The sequence below is a fragment of the Corvus hawaiiensis genome, chromosome 3 (genome assembly GCF_020740725.1).
Source record: "Corvus hawaiiensis isolate bCorHaw1 chromosome 3, bCorHaw1.pri.cur, whole genome shotgun sequence".
NCBI lineage: Eukaryota > Metazoa > Chordata > Aves > Passeriformes > Corvidae > Corvus > Corvus hawaiiensis.
This window is the reverse complement of record NC_063215.1, coordinates 21,849,009-21,863,621: the sequence shown is the minus strand read 5'-3', so window position 1 is coordinate 21,863,621 and position 14,613 is coordinate 21,849,009. Positions and strand designations below refer to the sequence as shown.

General features: G+C 39.9%; 1 protein-coding gene across 16 annotated transcripts in view; it reads right to left on the bottom strand.

Annotated features, from left to right (window-relative positions):
• The window catches only part of DLGAP2 (DLG associated protein 2), a 466,127-nt gene that overhangs the window by 53,837 nt on the left and 397,677 nt on the right, over positions 1-14,613 (bottom strand). For all 16 annotated transcript variants that reach the window (XM_048296314.1, XM_048296315.1, XM_048296325.1 and 13 more), the window contains one exon: positions 1,698-1,845. In XM_048296314.1, coding sequence (XP_048152271.1) covers positions 1,698-1,845 — 148 coding nt within the window. The remainder of the gene's footprint in view (positions 1-1,697; positions 1,846-14,613) is intronic.

Genomic DNA, 14,613 nt, shown 5'->3' with positions numbered 1-14,613 from the left:
CAGCAAATGTTCAGAACTTGATATTTTTATACATTTGCTTTGGGTAATATCTATTAAATGCATTTATTAATGGTCTGGAAACAGGTGGACTGTGAGGCAGGAAGTGTGTGGCTAACACAAAGTTCCATAGGTTAGTGAACACTGAAAAAGTAAGGAACTATATTCAGCAGGTTTAGTTAATCTGGCCAATTGAGCAATCTACCTGCAAATGAAATCTATTGTGGAAGCCTTCCAGGTAATGCACACTGGAATGAAGAATTTTAACCACTACTGAAACCAATTAGTCCTTATGGACAGCTCAGTGAACATCTCTGTGCACGGACATGGTCATAGAGGCAGAAGACATTGGAATAGTTCTATGCGATAACACTGTTAGGTGGTGGCCAACAGCATTTGCTTTGAATGCAGGATCTAATCCATGTGAAACTTTCTCAAAAGCAGAATATAATAAAAACAGAAAATAACCAAACCAGCATAATAAAAACCAAGGCATGAGAATGATGGGAACAGTTTTCACAAGGGAGCTGTGAAAAAAAAAAAATAGTGAAAGGTTTGGAAAATGACTGACTGTTTCTAATGCCAATGCGTGTTACATAAGATTATATTTAGGATTACTTCACGGAAATTAAGGAATTTGACTGAAGGGCATTAGTCAATGACTTGCTCCTGCCAGCTCTCTTCAGTCAGTGGAGACTGACAAGCATTTCTGGAGGGCTCTTAGCCCACTAGGGATGTGCACTGTCCTGGAAGAAACTCGCTCCATTAACTACAGAGGGAGCTTTAGTTGTTGCCTCAGTTAAAAGCCTCAAATTAGATGAGTTGAATCCAGGCCTGAATAGCCATGCAGTACAAATCTAATATGAATGAATATAAAATTGCTTTAAAAAGATTTCCCTTTTAACATAACCATTGTGTAAGTATACCCTTAGGTGGCTCACTAAATGGTCAAAGAAATATTAAGTAACATGTCTGAGGCGAGGGCAGGGCTCATCTGTCATTAAACAACACCGGAAAGAAAACTCAGGACCTATAAACATCAGAAACATTGGGAATTTTATGTAAAGTCCTCTGCTAAACAGAACATGAACATACTTCTTATGGCTGCTTGCACTTCAGGTCTGATTCAAACCTCACTTTACCACAAGTTAGCACTAACTAATAGACATAAAACCAGTAGGAAGGAAACCTGTACCTTTTCAGAAGACGCCACACATAGAATTTTTTATGGGACTTATTCTTTCACCCAAGAAGAGTGAGTGATTTGGTTTAGGATGAATCACTGCTCCTTTGGAGCATAATTTTTTTCAATCTCTATCTTAATCTGCCAATCCACATTTACTGAAATCAGAGCAGGTATTTTCAGAGGATGAGTATTGTAGGAGTGTACTCCTCATGTTCAGTCTGAATCTTCTTAACATTTAAATATTTAATACGGACTGAAAAGAAAAACACTTGTATTTATATTTTTAATGAAAATAAATGGAAAATATTATGTGTAGTAATATCTCTTCACCTCTAGCATTCAGTATTTTTCTTGAAGTTCTGAGTAATATTCCTTAGAACTGAATTACTTCGACAATTCACATACTCAGTTTGATATTAATTTTAAAAAACCCCAAAAACTAAAACCATCCACTAGTAACAACTCTCATATCTGCAGTTAACCTATAAGAAAAGTTATAACAAGAATTTCCCACCTGACTAACACAGCTGGCCTGACTGAGCGTGCTCACTGCTCTCATATAGCTCTGATTCCTTGAGCGAAACTTTGGGGAATTGTAGTTTGCAGAGGGATCCAGGTTGTGACCCCCAGGCACGTCACTTGCAGTTTGAAGGTAGCTCTGACTACAAAGGAAAGAGGAAGAAAAAAGGAAAGGGTGTAAAACTACAGATGGAATCAATTAGGACACTGAAGACAGTAATTTGTATGAGACTCACAAACCCACTCACCCGGGTCCAAATCTTACTCCATATAAAGCATCATAGATCTGTTGTAATCAAATGTCTTAGCACAAGCAGAGAATCTGTGGCTCTGCTACCTAGATGGTATGAAATTTTAAATCTTTACTGTATTTAAACATCATCAATCCTCCTGGCTATTAACATTGAACTTTACTAAAAGACAGTGTCTAGGTCAACAGGAACAAAAACCAGAGCTAAAGCACAAACCAAAGTAACTAAAAATCTTTCTTCATAGATAAAATCTGCTACTTGTAATCTGGTTTTCATCAGGGTGTTAGGCATCAAGAGACCTTTTATCTTCAAAGGATTGATATAGTTTTACAAAAGATTGAAATATCCCATGTTCAGCTAAAGAAAAATAAATTAATAAGGTGCTCAGAGCAACTACATGAAGCTCTAAAAATTGTTTTATTACAACACATTTCCCATTTTGGAGGACTGGGACTGTAACACCACACTGAGCCCTCTTCAGTATGCTTTCACACCAAGGGCATGCTAGTCTTCATGTTTTGTTTTAAATGTATTGATTAACATTACAGGAAAATAAATACACCTAAGAAAAGCTCAGTACTTTGCCTTGAATACAAAAAATTAAAATCTCAAACATGGTACACCAGAGTTCTCAGAACCTCTGTAAATCATATTTTAGAACTTTCCCTTGCAGATCAGTGCAGAAATTAATTAATACCCCAGACAATATTTGGTTTCATGTGGTAAATATGTAGTTTTTATATTTATTCCTTAAAGGTAGCTTTAACAAAAACTGTTTATGGGAAAGTAGATTTGTGCCAGTTGAATACCTAATATTGGCTATACGGTTACTTCATGCTGAGCTGGCAGAGCTGGTCAGTCCAGCAGTGTCTGTGACATGTGCCTGGGCTGTTGGACATTTCCCTGTGAATGGTGAAGTTTCCTCTCTGGAAGAACCAGACCACTCAGTGAGTGAGAAAGCCACAGGTTCAACTCCTGCTGCAAGATGAAGCATAAACCAGGATCTTGTTTCTCAGACCATATTTATCAAACACTGAGCATGACCATAGGCTGGTGCTTGAGGGAACTCAGCCTTCCTCACGGAGTGGACACAACCTGAGTTTGGATGCAGTCCCTGAGGAGCATTCAGGGAGGAATCTCCAACATTTTATCATGGCTTTACCTAGAAAAGCAAAGAGTACTGAGATCCATCTCCCTGTGTGGCCATGTCCTTTGATGTCTGACGTGATGATCTAGTATTCCCTCACACCACCAGTTGCAAGAGCAGATGGGATTTAGAGACCCTTATACTTGGGAGATCTGTTCTCAAGCATTTCCATGTGTTCTCGCATCTCAGGGTCAACACAGACATAGCCTTGCTTCCTTGATGCATCTGCCTTAGATTCACAGAATCATCTACTTTGGAAAAGGCCTCTGAGATCATTGAATCCAATTGGTAACCAGATGCTGCCAAGTCCACTGCTAAACCATGTCCCTAAGTACCACATCTACATGTCCTTTAAATACCCCAAGGATGGTGAGTCAGCCATTTCCCTGGGCAGCCTGCTCCAATGTCTGATAATTCTTTCAGTGAAGAAATTTTTCCTAATAAATTTGCTGGAGCATGTCCAAAGAAGAGCAACAGAGCTGGTGAAGCAAAAAAAAAAAAGGATGGGTTTTGTTTTCATCTTTGTTCAAGGCAGGCATTCTTTCAAAATCCTAAGAAATTTCCCTGGAGAAGAAAACAATTAATTTCTTCCTGTCTATTCAGTTCCTTCTATGGAATGTCTCTGTAACCTCATGCCAGAGGTAAAATATGTAGAAACTATGCTATAACTGCTAAAACCAAAATGAAAATGTATGAGATTATTGCAGGTATGTGCTCAGAGGTTAATTAAGTCATTACAATCAAAGTGATTCTATGATTAAGATAACAGTCTGATAGTGGGTCTAATTTGGTTCTAGATGATAAAAACAAGAGCTGTAGCAGCATTTTTTTGTTCCCGTAGGTATGAAGACAAATATAATAGATTAGGTGAAGTGGTGTAAAGCCTCTCTATCTACATTTAGTTGCTGGATGTAACTAAACTTCCTTTCCTCTATAGGAAGGCTGATGACTGACACCTGCTCTGTGTTATTCTGATTTTTGCATATGCTTTACTTCATCATGGAATCAGAGAATGGCTTGTGTTGGAAGGGACCTTAAAGATCATGTAGTTCCAACGCCCTGCCAACGGCAAGGACATCTCCCACTAGACCAGGTTGCTCAAAGCCCCATCCAACCTGGCCCTGAACACATCCAGGGATGGGGCATCCGCAGCTTCTCTGGGCAACCTGTGCCAGTGCCTCACCACTCTCACAGTCAAGAATTTCTTCCTAAGATTTAACCTAAATCTCTAAGTTGAAAACTGATCACCCCTTGTCCTATCACTACCTGTCCAGGTAAAAAGTCACTCTCCCTCTTCTTTAAAAGCCCACTTTAGGTATGGAAAGGTTGCAAGGGTGCCTTCTCTTCTCCAGGCTGAACAACCCCAGGTCTCTCAGCCTGTCTTCACAGGAGACGAGCTCCAGCCCTCTGATCACCTTGTGGCCTCCTGCAGTCCTGATCTAAGGGGTCCACATCTTGTGCTGACGACTTCTGACCTGGACATACTACTCCAGGTGGGGTCTCACGAGGACAGAGAGACTTTAATCTGCCTGGTATTGTCAATAATCTCTTTGATGTTGTTATGTTAGTATTTTTCAAAACAAGTAAGTCCCTGCTGGACCTTCTGCTTGTCATCATCAGGTGGCAAAATCTAGATTCTGAGTTCATAAACAGTTTGTGAATGAGATGTTTGAGGTTTCATTAAAACATGGGCCACATTAAGAAAAGATAGAAGGAAAAGAATTAAATTATAAATTACTGTATGAACTACTTAAAATTAATTAATTTAAACTTGATCCTCATAACTGTCCCCTTTGCTAAGTAATGCTTAACAATCTACTATTTAACTAATCACATTCTGGTTCCTTGTTAGGTATTGCTATCATTAAATGCCATCAACAATTTTTACAGCAATAATTTCTTATGGAAAGAAGCCTAGAATTCCATAGCACTTCTAAGCAGCTGAGTTTTGATGAATGAGTTTGGATATTACCTGATAGTTAAATAATTTTTCATTTATCAGAGGAGATTAATTGATTCATGGAACTGTAGCAAAGTAAAAGAAATGTTGCATATATTAGGCTATAAAAGCAATTTTACACTCATTTGATTAACCCTTTGTAATCTTCCTGATAGAAATTATTAGTTTTCATTTCTAAGATATAATCTCAAGGTTATCCTCTAGGATAAACGTGTCGATGCATGGTGAAAATTATGACCTTGCTATAAATATGATCCAGAAGCGAAATACCAGAGTTACATGGGGAATTTGCTCTCAAATGTCATGATCTGTTGCTCAAGGAAGTCTCATGCTTGTCAACAATACTAGAAAACACAATCAACATCTGGCCTTGGTAAATTCTGACTTTTTAATGACATCCACTCTATCTATAAGCTTAGGAACAAAATTCTTGACCTTCATTTCCAAAACATCAAGGTTCTTTCACTTTGAAAAGAGAAAATAATTTTCTTTTATATTCTCTAGCAGCATAGATGATCTTATATCTCAGCTGATCACTGCGGAAGGGCAAGACAAGTATGCGCAAACGAGATGTTTTAACAGATCATCTCCAGGACTACTAAACAAATATACATAGTAACATCAAAGAGGTGGCTCTAAAAATCAGTGCTATGGAAAAGGAAGAATAGAGTGAGACTAATAGGAGAAACTAAATTAGTCTGCTCTCTTCCCACTTGCTTTTCTGAATAGACAAGATTCTAGGAACAGATGTCCTTTAAAAGCATTTCTGCCCCCAAGGGTTGCTTTCCATTTTCCATTGGCTTCAGAGGAAGTTCATGGCAGCCAGGCAGAGGTCTTAAATTTAATGAGAAATATTTTAGCTGAAAGAAAGCCTCAAAGCCTAAAGAAATTTTTGGGAAAAAAGAACTTCCATGTAACGATCTTGCCACTGTTGAGAATCTCTACTTTAAAAGTGAAGGACTCCCAGTGAAGGTAGCTAAATTTGCAACAGCACTTTCAGCACTCAGCAGATTGCCTGAGTGTGTTCAGGGAGGACAAAATACTGTGTTATAACCACATAAAGTGAGCTATAGCATGACGTGTTTCTCTGGGATAGTATAACTGATAGCGTGTCTGTTAGCATAGCTGGGATATCCTGGTACAGAGTGAACGGCAGTGAGGTTAGGTTGCATATTCCCACAAAAAATAGATCAAGAACAAGGGAAGAGACAGTAGTCCAAAAGCAGTCCTGAGCATTACAGTCTCCTTTTTCTTGCATTTCTCTAAACTGCAAAAACTCAGGCTTCTGTATCCAAATCTCACATGTCCTGATGCTCCTACGTGAAAGCTACCACTTCCTCCAGCTCCAGAACTCATATTTACCGGACTCCCCAAGGACAGCTCTTTCTCATTCTTGACCCACCCAGATCCTTACTGCCCTTTCTTTAAGTACCAGCTCACAGCTTCCTGTTCATGATCTAAAACACCCACCAGAAGTCAGCATTTGGCCACTTATGCTTCTGTCCTCTCCAGATTTCAAAAGTACCCCTAACACCTGTATTTGTCATCACAGCCCTGCTCAACCAGCAACAGACACCTAATCCTACCCCCTCATTTGGGAGGCTACCACAAACCCAAAACCTCTTCAACTTCTCATGCAAACTAGCTGTTCTTGCCCACACCTCATCCAGAGTAAAATTTAAGAGCAGAATGGGGGAAAATAATTGCAGGAAAACTCTGCTATTTTAACTCTACAACATGCAATGAAATGTGCTAAAAAAACCCCAAACACAAAGAAAAAAAAGGATGATTTTTTACAATTCTTTTGACTCCAAACCCCCAATTAAAATTTCTGTTATTCCTTATCTTTTAGTCATACTTAATAGGATTCTATACATCAAAACTATAGGAAGAAACTTAAGTTTCCTTGTATTGCAATCAAAAAGCACTACATAAGGTTTGTGAAGAGGTTTCAGGAGATGGAAAAAGATGTCTACATCTCCTTTTCTTTTCCCAACTTAGGCCAGAAGACTTGGAAAAGCAGAGAGCTATTTAGAACACATTTTAATGAAAGGAACAAAAATGCAAGCTAATTCAATGGCTGCAATAACACATTAACTAATGATAAAGGAAGGCCATTACCTAATGATAACGGAAAGACCCTTATTTCCTCATCCTCAGCAATATAATATTTAACCATCTATTTCCTTTTATATTAATGGTATATTTGTAAAAGGAGTAAGATGCTCTGTAAATAAAAGATAGATAACATTGATTGGGGTTTTTTTGCTGCATTCCATTGTTTTATATAACTTTTGGATAGTTTATGGCACCATGGATAGCATCTGAAGTAGCTTGGTGACTTCACATATGGTGCTGCGGGATTTGAGGCATCCCCACTGCGATGTGTACCACAGCACCTTGCACCACTCAGTCAAAATCTATCACTTTGTGTAGCACTGAGCCCACCCTTTGTTGTCACCAAGATCAGACGCTGATGAACACCCAGTATGGTTTGTGGCATGTTTCCTGAAGTCTCTTGTCATTGCTGCATGACGAGTATTGCTGTGAGCTAGATTTACAACACACAGTACTGCACCAGGACTTATGCAAGCATTGCATGTTTTGCAGAAGGCAAATCTTTTAGTTATTTGGTGAAAAGGTATGTATGGTAAACAATATTGTTTCACTTTTAGGACAGCTTGAAATGCAAGAATTAGAAAATGGCATGGTTTTACATCTTATAGCTAATCCAGGGTCAAAACAACAACAAAAAAATCACAAAATCACAGAATCAAATTGGTTGGAAAAGACCTCTGAGATCATCAAGTTAAACCTATGACCTAAGTAGACCTTGTCAACTAGACCATGGCACTGAGTGCCATGTCCAGTCTTTCGTTAAACATCTCCAGGGACAGTGACTCCATCACCTCTCTGGGTAGCTCATTCCAATGCCCAATCACCCTTTCTGTGAAGAACTTCTTCCTAATGCCCAGCCTAAACCTCCCCTGGTGCAGATTAAGACTGTGTCCTCTTGTCCTTTCACTGTTTGCATAGGAGAAGACACTGACCCCCCCCTGGCTACAACCTCCTTTCAGGCAGCTGTAGAGAATGCAAAGGTCTCCCCTGAGCCTCCTCTTCTCCAGGCTGAACAACCCCAGCTCTCCCAGCTACTCATCACAGGACTTGTGTTCCAGATTCTTCACCAGCTTTGCTGCCCTTGTCTGGACACACTCCAGCATCTCAGTTTCCTTCTTGAAGTGAGGGTGTTGGGGTTTTAGGAGTTCTCCTTTTGTTTTTTTTCTCTTAAAAGAATTTTCCCCATACATGTTGCCAGGGGGACCAATTACTGCATACTTAAGAGAGACAAAAAGACCTGGCCATAGTGGGAGGGGTCCAGCTGGCTACTCTCTCTCACCTGGGGTCCTCTTGTGTAGGTCAGAGATGCCGCGAGATTTGAACTGGGAAAAAGGGGTCGGGTACAGCCCCTAGGGCTCTTGCTCTCTCGGCATTCGGAGGCAGAGAAAGGCTGGAGGGGAAGCTCAGAACAGGCAGCAACACTGCTGTGGTTGTGGAGAGAATTCATCGCCACTGTGGGTTTCTGCTCTCTGCTGCCTTTCTCCTACTGTGAGTGGAGCTTGCTCGCTGGAGCAGCTGTTGCACAGGGACCCTAACACCCCACCTTACTAAAAGAGGGACCTTGCCACCATCTGCTGGGGTGCCTCAGGGAAAACCCCGGGATCCCAAGCCTACCTTTCCCTGCCTCGCTGGGAGCTGGGCCACGGCTGCCCTCGCCCCGCTATTCCTTTGCCACAGCTCTTAGTTTCGCTGTAGCCCCGCACCCCTTGACTGCCAAGAAGTCCCAGGGTTTCCGCTGCAGCTCCGGAGTTTGGTACATCTCATCTATCACCTGGGACTTTGTGTTCATCCCTGCTGTTCCCGAGGGTCCTGCTTGGGGCACCGGGATCAGCTGCCCCAGGGGGTTTGTGAAGAAGCTTTATTGCCGCGTGCTCCCCGAGCTCGCTCCGGAGCGCCCCCTGCAGCCGCGGGGGAACCATCGCACCTGCCCTGCTCACCGGGAGCCGCCAGCGCCCCTGCCGGCTGCGAGCGGAACTGCAGCCGAGGGGAAAGGGCCCGACAGCCGAGAAGGCTGGGACTGGGTTTGTGATTGTTTGCTGTTACTGCCAGAGTTACTGTTGTTTGTTTGCCTTGTTTTACATATATATATATATATATATATGTATGTGTATATGTGTATATAAGTAAACAATTGTTATTCCTATTCCTCATATCTTTGCCTGAAAGCCCCTTAATTTCAAAATTATAATAATTTGGAAGGAAGGGGGTTGCATTTTCCATTCCAAGGGAGGCTCCTGCCTTCCTTAGCAGACACCTGTCTTTCAAACCAAGACAGTACGCCCAAAACTGGACACAGGAATTGAAGTGTGGCATCACTAGTGCCGAGTACAAGGTAGAAGCTAGAAGCACCCTAACTTCTTCCCACAAATTTTAATTCCTGGGCAGCAATACTTGACATCCAAGACAATTCCAGGGGAAGCATGGAATATATAACTCCTGAGAAGGGATCTCTCAATCACACTGGTTTTGGGTTGGTTTTTTCTTTATGGTCTGCATTTTATTTTCTAATAAGTGATTGACATCACAGACTTTGTCATAAACCTAATACCATTGCTTAAAAAAGTGTGATTGTGATGCCAAAAATGCTGCAAATGTCATACACATCCCAAGGTCATTCCTTGATCTACTCACATTCAAAATAGTGATCACTCCCCAGAGCACCTCTTCTCTGTCAAATGTTCAGCCACCAGTGCACCCTGGGTCAAGAAGGTACTGAAAGTGAATTAACATCTTCTCAGGCCTCTAAAAGTTGCAGCAAGGTCACCTTCTGACTCTGAAAGGGTTTATCAGGTTTATTCAGGGAGCATCCAATATAAAGTAAGTCCATGTTCCATCAAATTAATTTTCAGAATTGCCATATTCTAAAATCATGCCTTTTTATTTTCATGATCATGCCTGCATTTGTGCAAAAATCTGAGAATGAATGGGAACATTAAAGAAAGTACAATCACTCCCGTTCAAATCAGTATATGTAATTCAGAAGTTTCTTTCTGGGACAAAAAAATATAATTTGTAAAATAATTCATCTTGGGTGCCTAAAAGGGAGGTGCATTAGGATTATCAAAGTATCTGTGGTTATCAAAACCTATTTTATTGAGAGATTTGCATTTCAATGGATATTCATTTCTCCATCTGGATCTATCTTAACTATGTCTTTTTAGGTACGTGAAATAACTCATCGACCAGAATCTAATGATTAACCTTAGCTAGTGCCATTGTATAGCAGCTGCGAGTCACACTGTATCTCCATGGAGCCCTGCTGCAGTCAATAGAGCTCTGCAAAGGGGTCCAGATGTGCCTGCACGCAGCCCATTGGAGAACTCAGAGTGTAGACATTAAGTCTGATTCTCCCTTTCAAATAGCACATTTATTCTGGCTCTTTGGAAAACTGAAAGTGCACATAAATCTCATAAATTTATCTGTAGTAAAGAATTTCTTTTCTAATATTTGCCAGTCTGAAGCTTCTCTTTGATCACTAGGCAAATATGAGAATTTGGGCCAAATGAAATTATTTAGATGCCTAGATACTTCATCACTGACCCATACCTTTTTAAAAAATATGCATGAAAGATATTGAACATTTGATTTATTACAGGAGTATGCTAGGAAAGAGGTGGAGACTTCTCTTTTCAACCTTATGAAATGCCTACTAATCACTGGTAGGAGAGAACTCTTACCATCAGTAAGTGTTTAGGGATTTGGTACAACATGAACCAGAAGAGGATGAGAGGAAATCATCAGAATCGTTAAACAGTCTGGTGGTTTGATCACTCCTTGCAAAGATAGAGAGGATGTAGGCTAAACCAAGCCTGTATTGCTAGTCATTCAAAATGCGAATGTAATAACAAAAGTTGGATATGAGAAATCTAAACTAAACTTTCCAGAAGGTGACAGATTTACACATACAGCTAATCTGTAGCTAATCCTAAAAGTCTTGTTCCAATATCACTTTTTGAGCTTGTTCTTGCAAGCAGGCAACAAGCTGGTCAGCATCAACAAAATTCAGGTGGATGCTATGGCCAAAACTTAAAGGGTATTTAAAGAATCATGTAGCAGTTCAGCAAATGGGTCTGAGGATCTAAGCAGAACTCAAATATGGGATGCATGCTCCTAAATCCATTTATGGAATTGAAATATTCATTAATTTCTTCAGGAAGCTATCTCACTTTTTTTTTTTCCCCCCTTTTTGTGCATAGACATGTGCCATGCAAAAAGTCCTAATTGGGTAGAACAAGTGTACACTACAGACTATCAGGGCTCATTAAAGCATCTGAGCATAAGCTTAATTTAAACACACATGTAAGTCCATTAAAACCAGTAGATCTAAAGAAAATAAGTGACCTTCATGCTGAAGTTGAAGGTATTAATGAGACTATGTAATTTCTTGTAATTTCTTGAGAAGCAATTGAGTAGAATTGGAAAAAGTGAATATATATATATATATATATATGTATGTATGTAAAATTTCTCCCTTTTTAACCAAAAGCATCTTAATTTTAAAATCCTTGCCTGAAGAAGTTTCTGTACACATCTTTTATAGTCTTATTTAGTTTTTGCTAAAAACTAAAGAAATGAGAAAATCGGCTTTTGATCCTTTTCAAATGAAAAGTAAAACTAACATATTTGTTGGAAGCAGAAACAAATAGGCACCAAAAACTAGAAGCATATCTGTATCCCTTGGATGTCACAATTTGTGCTTGTGATATTGACCTGAGTCTTACTGCATTTTCACCACAATCCATCATGTAATTGCATTTTTCTGACAAAAGCCTGCTTTATTCCTGAAAAGACTCTGGACTTTGTTTAGAGCCTTAGGATCCCCCCTTCCTTCCCTAATCCAGGGTAATACATTTCATCCCTACAACAAAAAGCTGGTATTTACCAAAATGAGGCAGGAGATCTGGGCTCAATGACTCCCTGTGTTTAACACCGTGCTACTTCTCAGAGAACAAGATGCCTAACACTGCTTAAGAGCATTTGCTATTATTCTGCAAAGGAAGATGGGGATGTCTTCTGACCCCACAAAAGATGTTTCCTAGGTAGCCAGATGACTGTCTGCCCTTCATCAGCATTCTCTCTTAACCCTGCAGACTAATCTAACCCAGATCTTACTGACTGCAGCAGAGAACACTACCACCATGCCTGTGGCCCTCTGATTGCGTTATTAGTTGATAAGGCTTTGTAATTAGCCCTCAAACTCTCCTCAGTAAATCTCCAATTTCACCCCTCAGAGACTCTGAGTAGATGCTACTACACTACAGGGCCTCAGAAAGCTACTAATGAAGTGTGTAATGAGGCTTTTTAGAGTCAGAAGATTGAGGGCAAAAAAACCCAAAGATAAATAAAAAGCATACAAAAGATGAGGGTTCCTTTTCTAGTGATTTCCCTCATCTCTTCTATTAAAAAATATTTCTCAGGAGTGGCTTCAAAACCATTCCTAATTTAAAATGTAGAAGCGTTAATGGAAAATTGAAGTTTACCTTAAAAATTAAAAAAGGCTTGCATCACTGGTGCACAGCAATGAATAATGTTGGAAGAGGACATTAATTTCTCTAGCAAGGAAGGTGTGCTTTAACTCTCAATATGTGACATTTTTGCAGCACACCCAGTCCCCCACATGTGCACAGTTACCCACAGCCTTTTCTGTGTGCACTTGCCAAGGGGTGTGCCTTAGGAGAAATACCCACAAATTTGTTTGGCACTAAACAAAAATGGAGTCTGCACTGTCATGGGCAAAAATGGATGAAAACCCACAGGGCTGGTCTCATGCCTTGCTTCCAAACTTCCCTCTTTGCTTTCACTGTCTCATGTTCAAGCATGTTATGGTTAGCACAAATGGCTGCAAATGGAAAAAAAAAAAATTAATGGAGATTACCCATATGGCTTAGAGGAGCCTGTGCTGTTCCATGATTCCTGCTGAGCCAAGGGGTCTGTCAGATCTGGTTGTGGTTTAATCCCCTTGCTGTGTGCTTTGGCAACATTTTTGTTGCCATAATAAATTCTGCAGAACAGAACAGAACATGTGGGCATGCCTTGGATAAGAGTCCAGATAAGCATTAAGTTAGCATGGCAATGGATAGATGCAATCTCTCACTCTGAAAAGAGGGAGAGCAGTGAAAAGGTCATTCTTTTGCTCTGGTTTACTATAAACCCAGAAAACATGTCAACCATTTCAGGTTTTAGATATATTAGCTTAAAATACTTAATAAAGTGTTTTGTGTTGAGATACCAGACCGTGAATAAGAGTGGCTGAAATATGGACATGCATCATGCTCTTCAGGTGTGCTATGGGTGTAAACAACCTACAACACAAAGATGCTCTCTCTGTGAGTGTGATTCATAACTTAAGATACTCATTCCATACAGTGGCAAAAATCTGGTAGAGGATTAAGTGAAAAACTTAATCTTGGGTTGTCAAGACAACTCAAAGTATCACTGGTACTGTGTCAGTCCACCAAATAATTTGTACTGTGGCAGATTTCCTTCCTCATTAAAACACTACATTTTTGTACTGCCTCTGTGCTCACACATCTTTCTGTCTGCCCGCCCATCAGCTTAAGGTGTTCTGGACTACCAGAAACAGAAAAGTCTGCTATTAGAGGTTCACAAAACAAAAGTACACATTGCTGTCACTGAATTTATTTTATTGTAGCTTAACCTATTTCATCTTCATAGCTTCCTGTGAGTCACTTCAGAGCATAATGGAAAACTTCAGCACAGCACGACTATTCATTTGAGTGAGTGATACCAGTATGATTTTCAAATAGAGTGTATTTACTTTGGACTAAATGCTATTGTTATTCCTTTTGACTCAAAGGTGAGATGGTTTTCAGAGTCTTTCACAACACTTCAAAAAGGAGATACTGAAAATGGAATTTGCTACTTCTACAGTGTTTTTCTGTTCATTTACATAATCAGTATATTAAGTACTTTTCCCCTGAAAATGAAATGCATCAAATAACCATATTATCTTTAGTTTTTCAGAATTGCTTTCCTATTCCAGAGTACCAAGTTCTTATTTTATTTTCAGCTTTGCTTTCTGGATCCCAGTGTCTCTGATGCTTCCATCTCAGCTTTGCTTGGTTTTGTCATAAATACAGAAAAATGACATTTAGTAGGTTGGACGGATACCCTTACAAATCATGTGGGTCAGTCTCTCTTCCAGGATTGCACAAAGCTTATTTAGGATAGGGACAGACACTCCCTTTGTTTCAGCTATCCATTCTATAAACTGTTTGGCTGTTTTGACCTTTACTGTAAATGAAAATTCCTAGCAGTATACGGCATACCTTCTACAAACTACTGCCTTCCAACACAGTTTAACTTCATCTTCAGTGGCATCACAGCACAGCAGAAAACAATGGACTGAATAGAAGGGCTTGCATTTCACTTCTAGTATACCAAAACTGACATCTGAACAGTTTTGTATAATCAA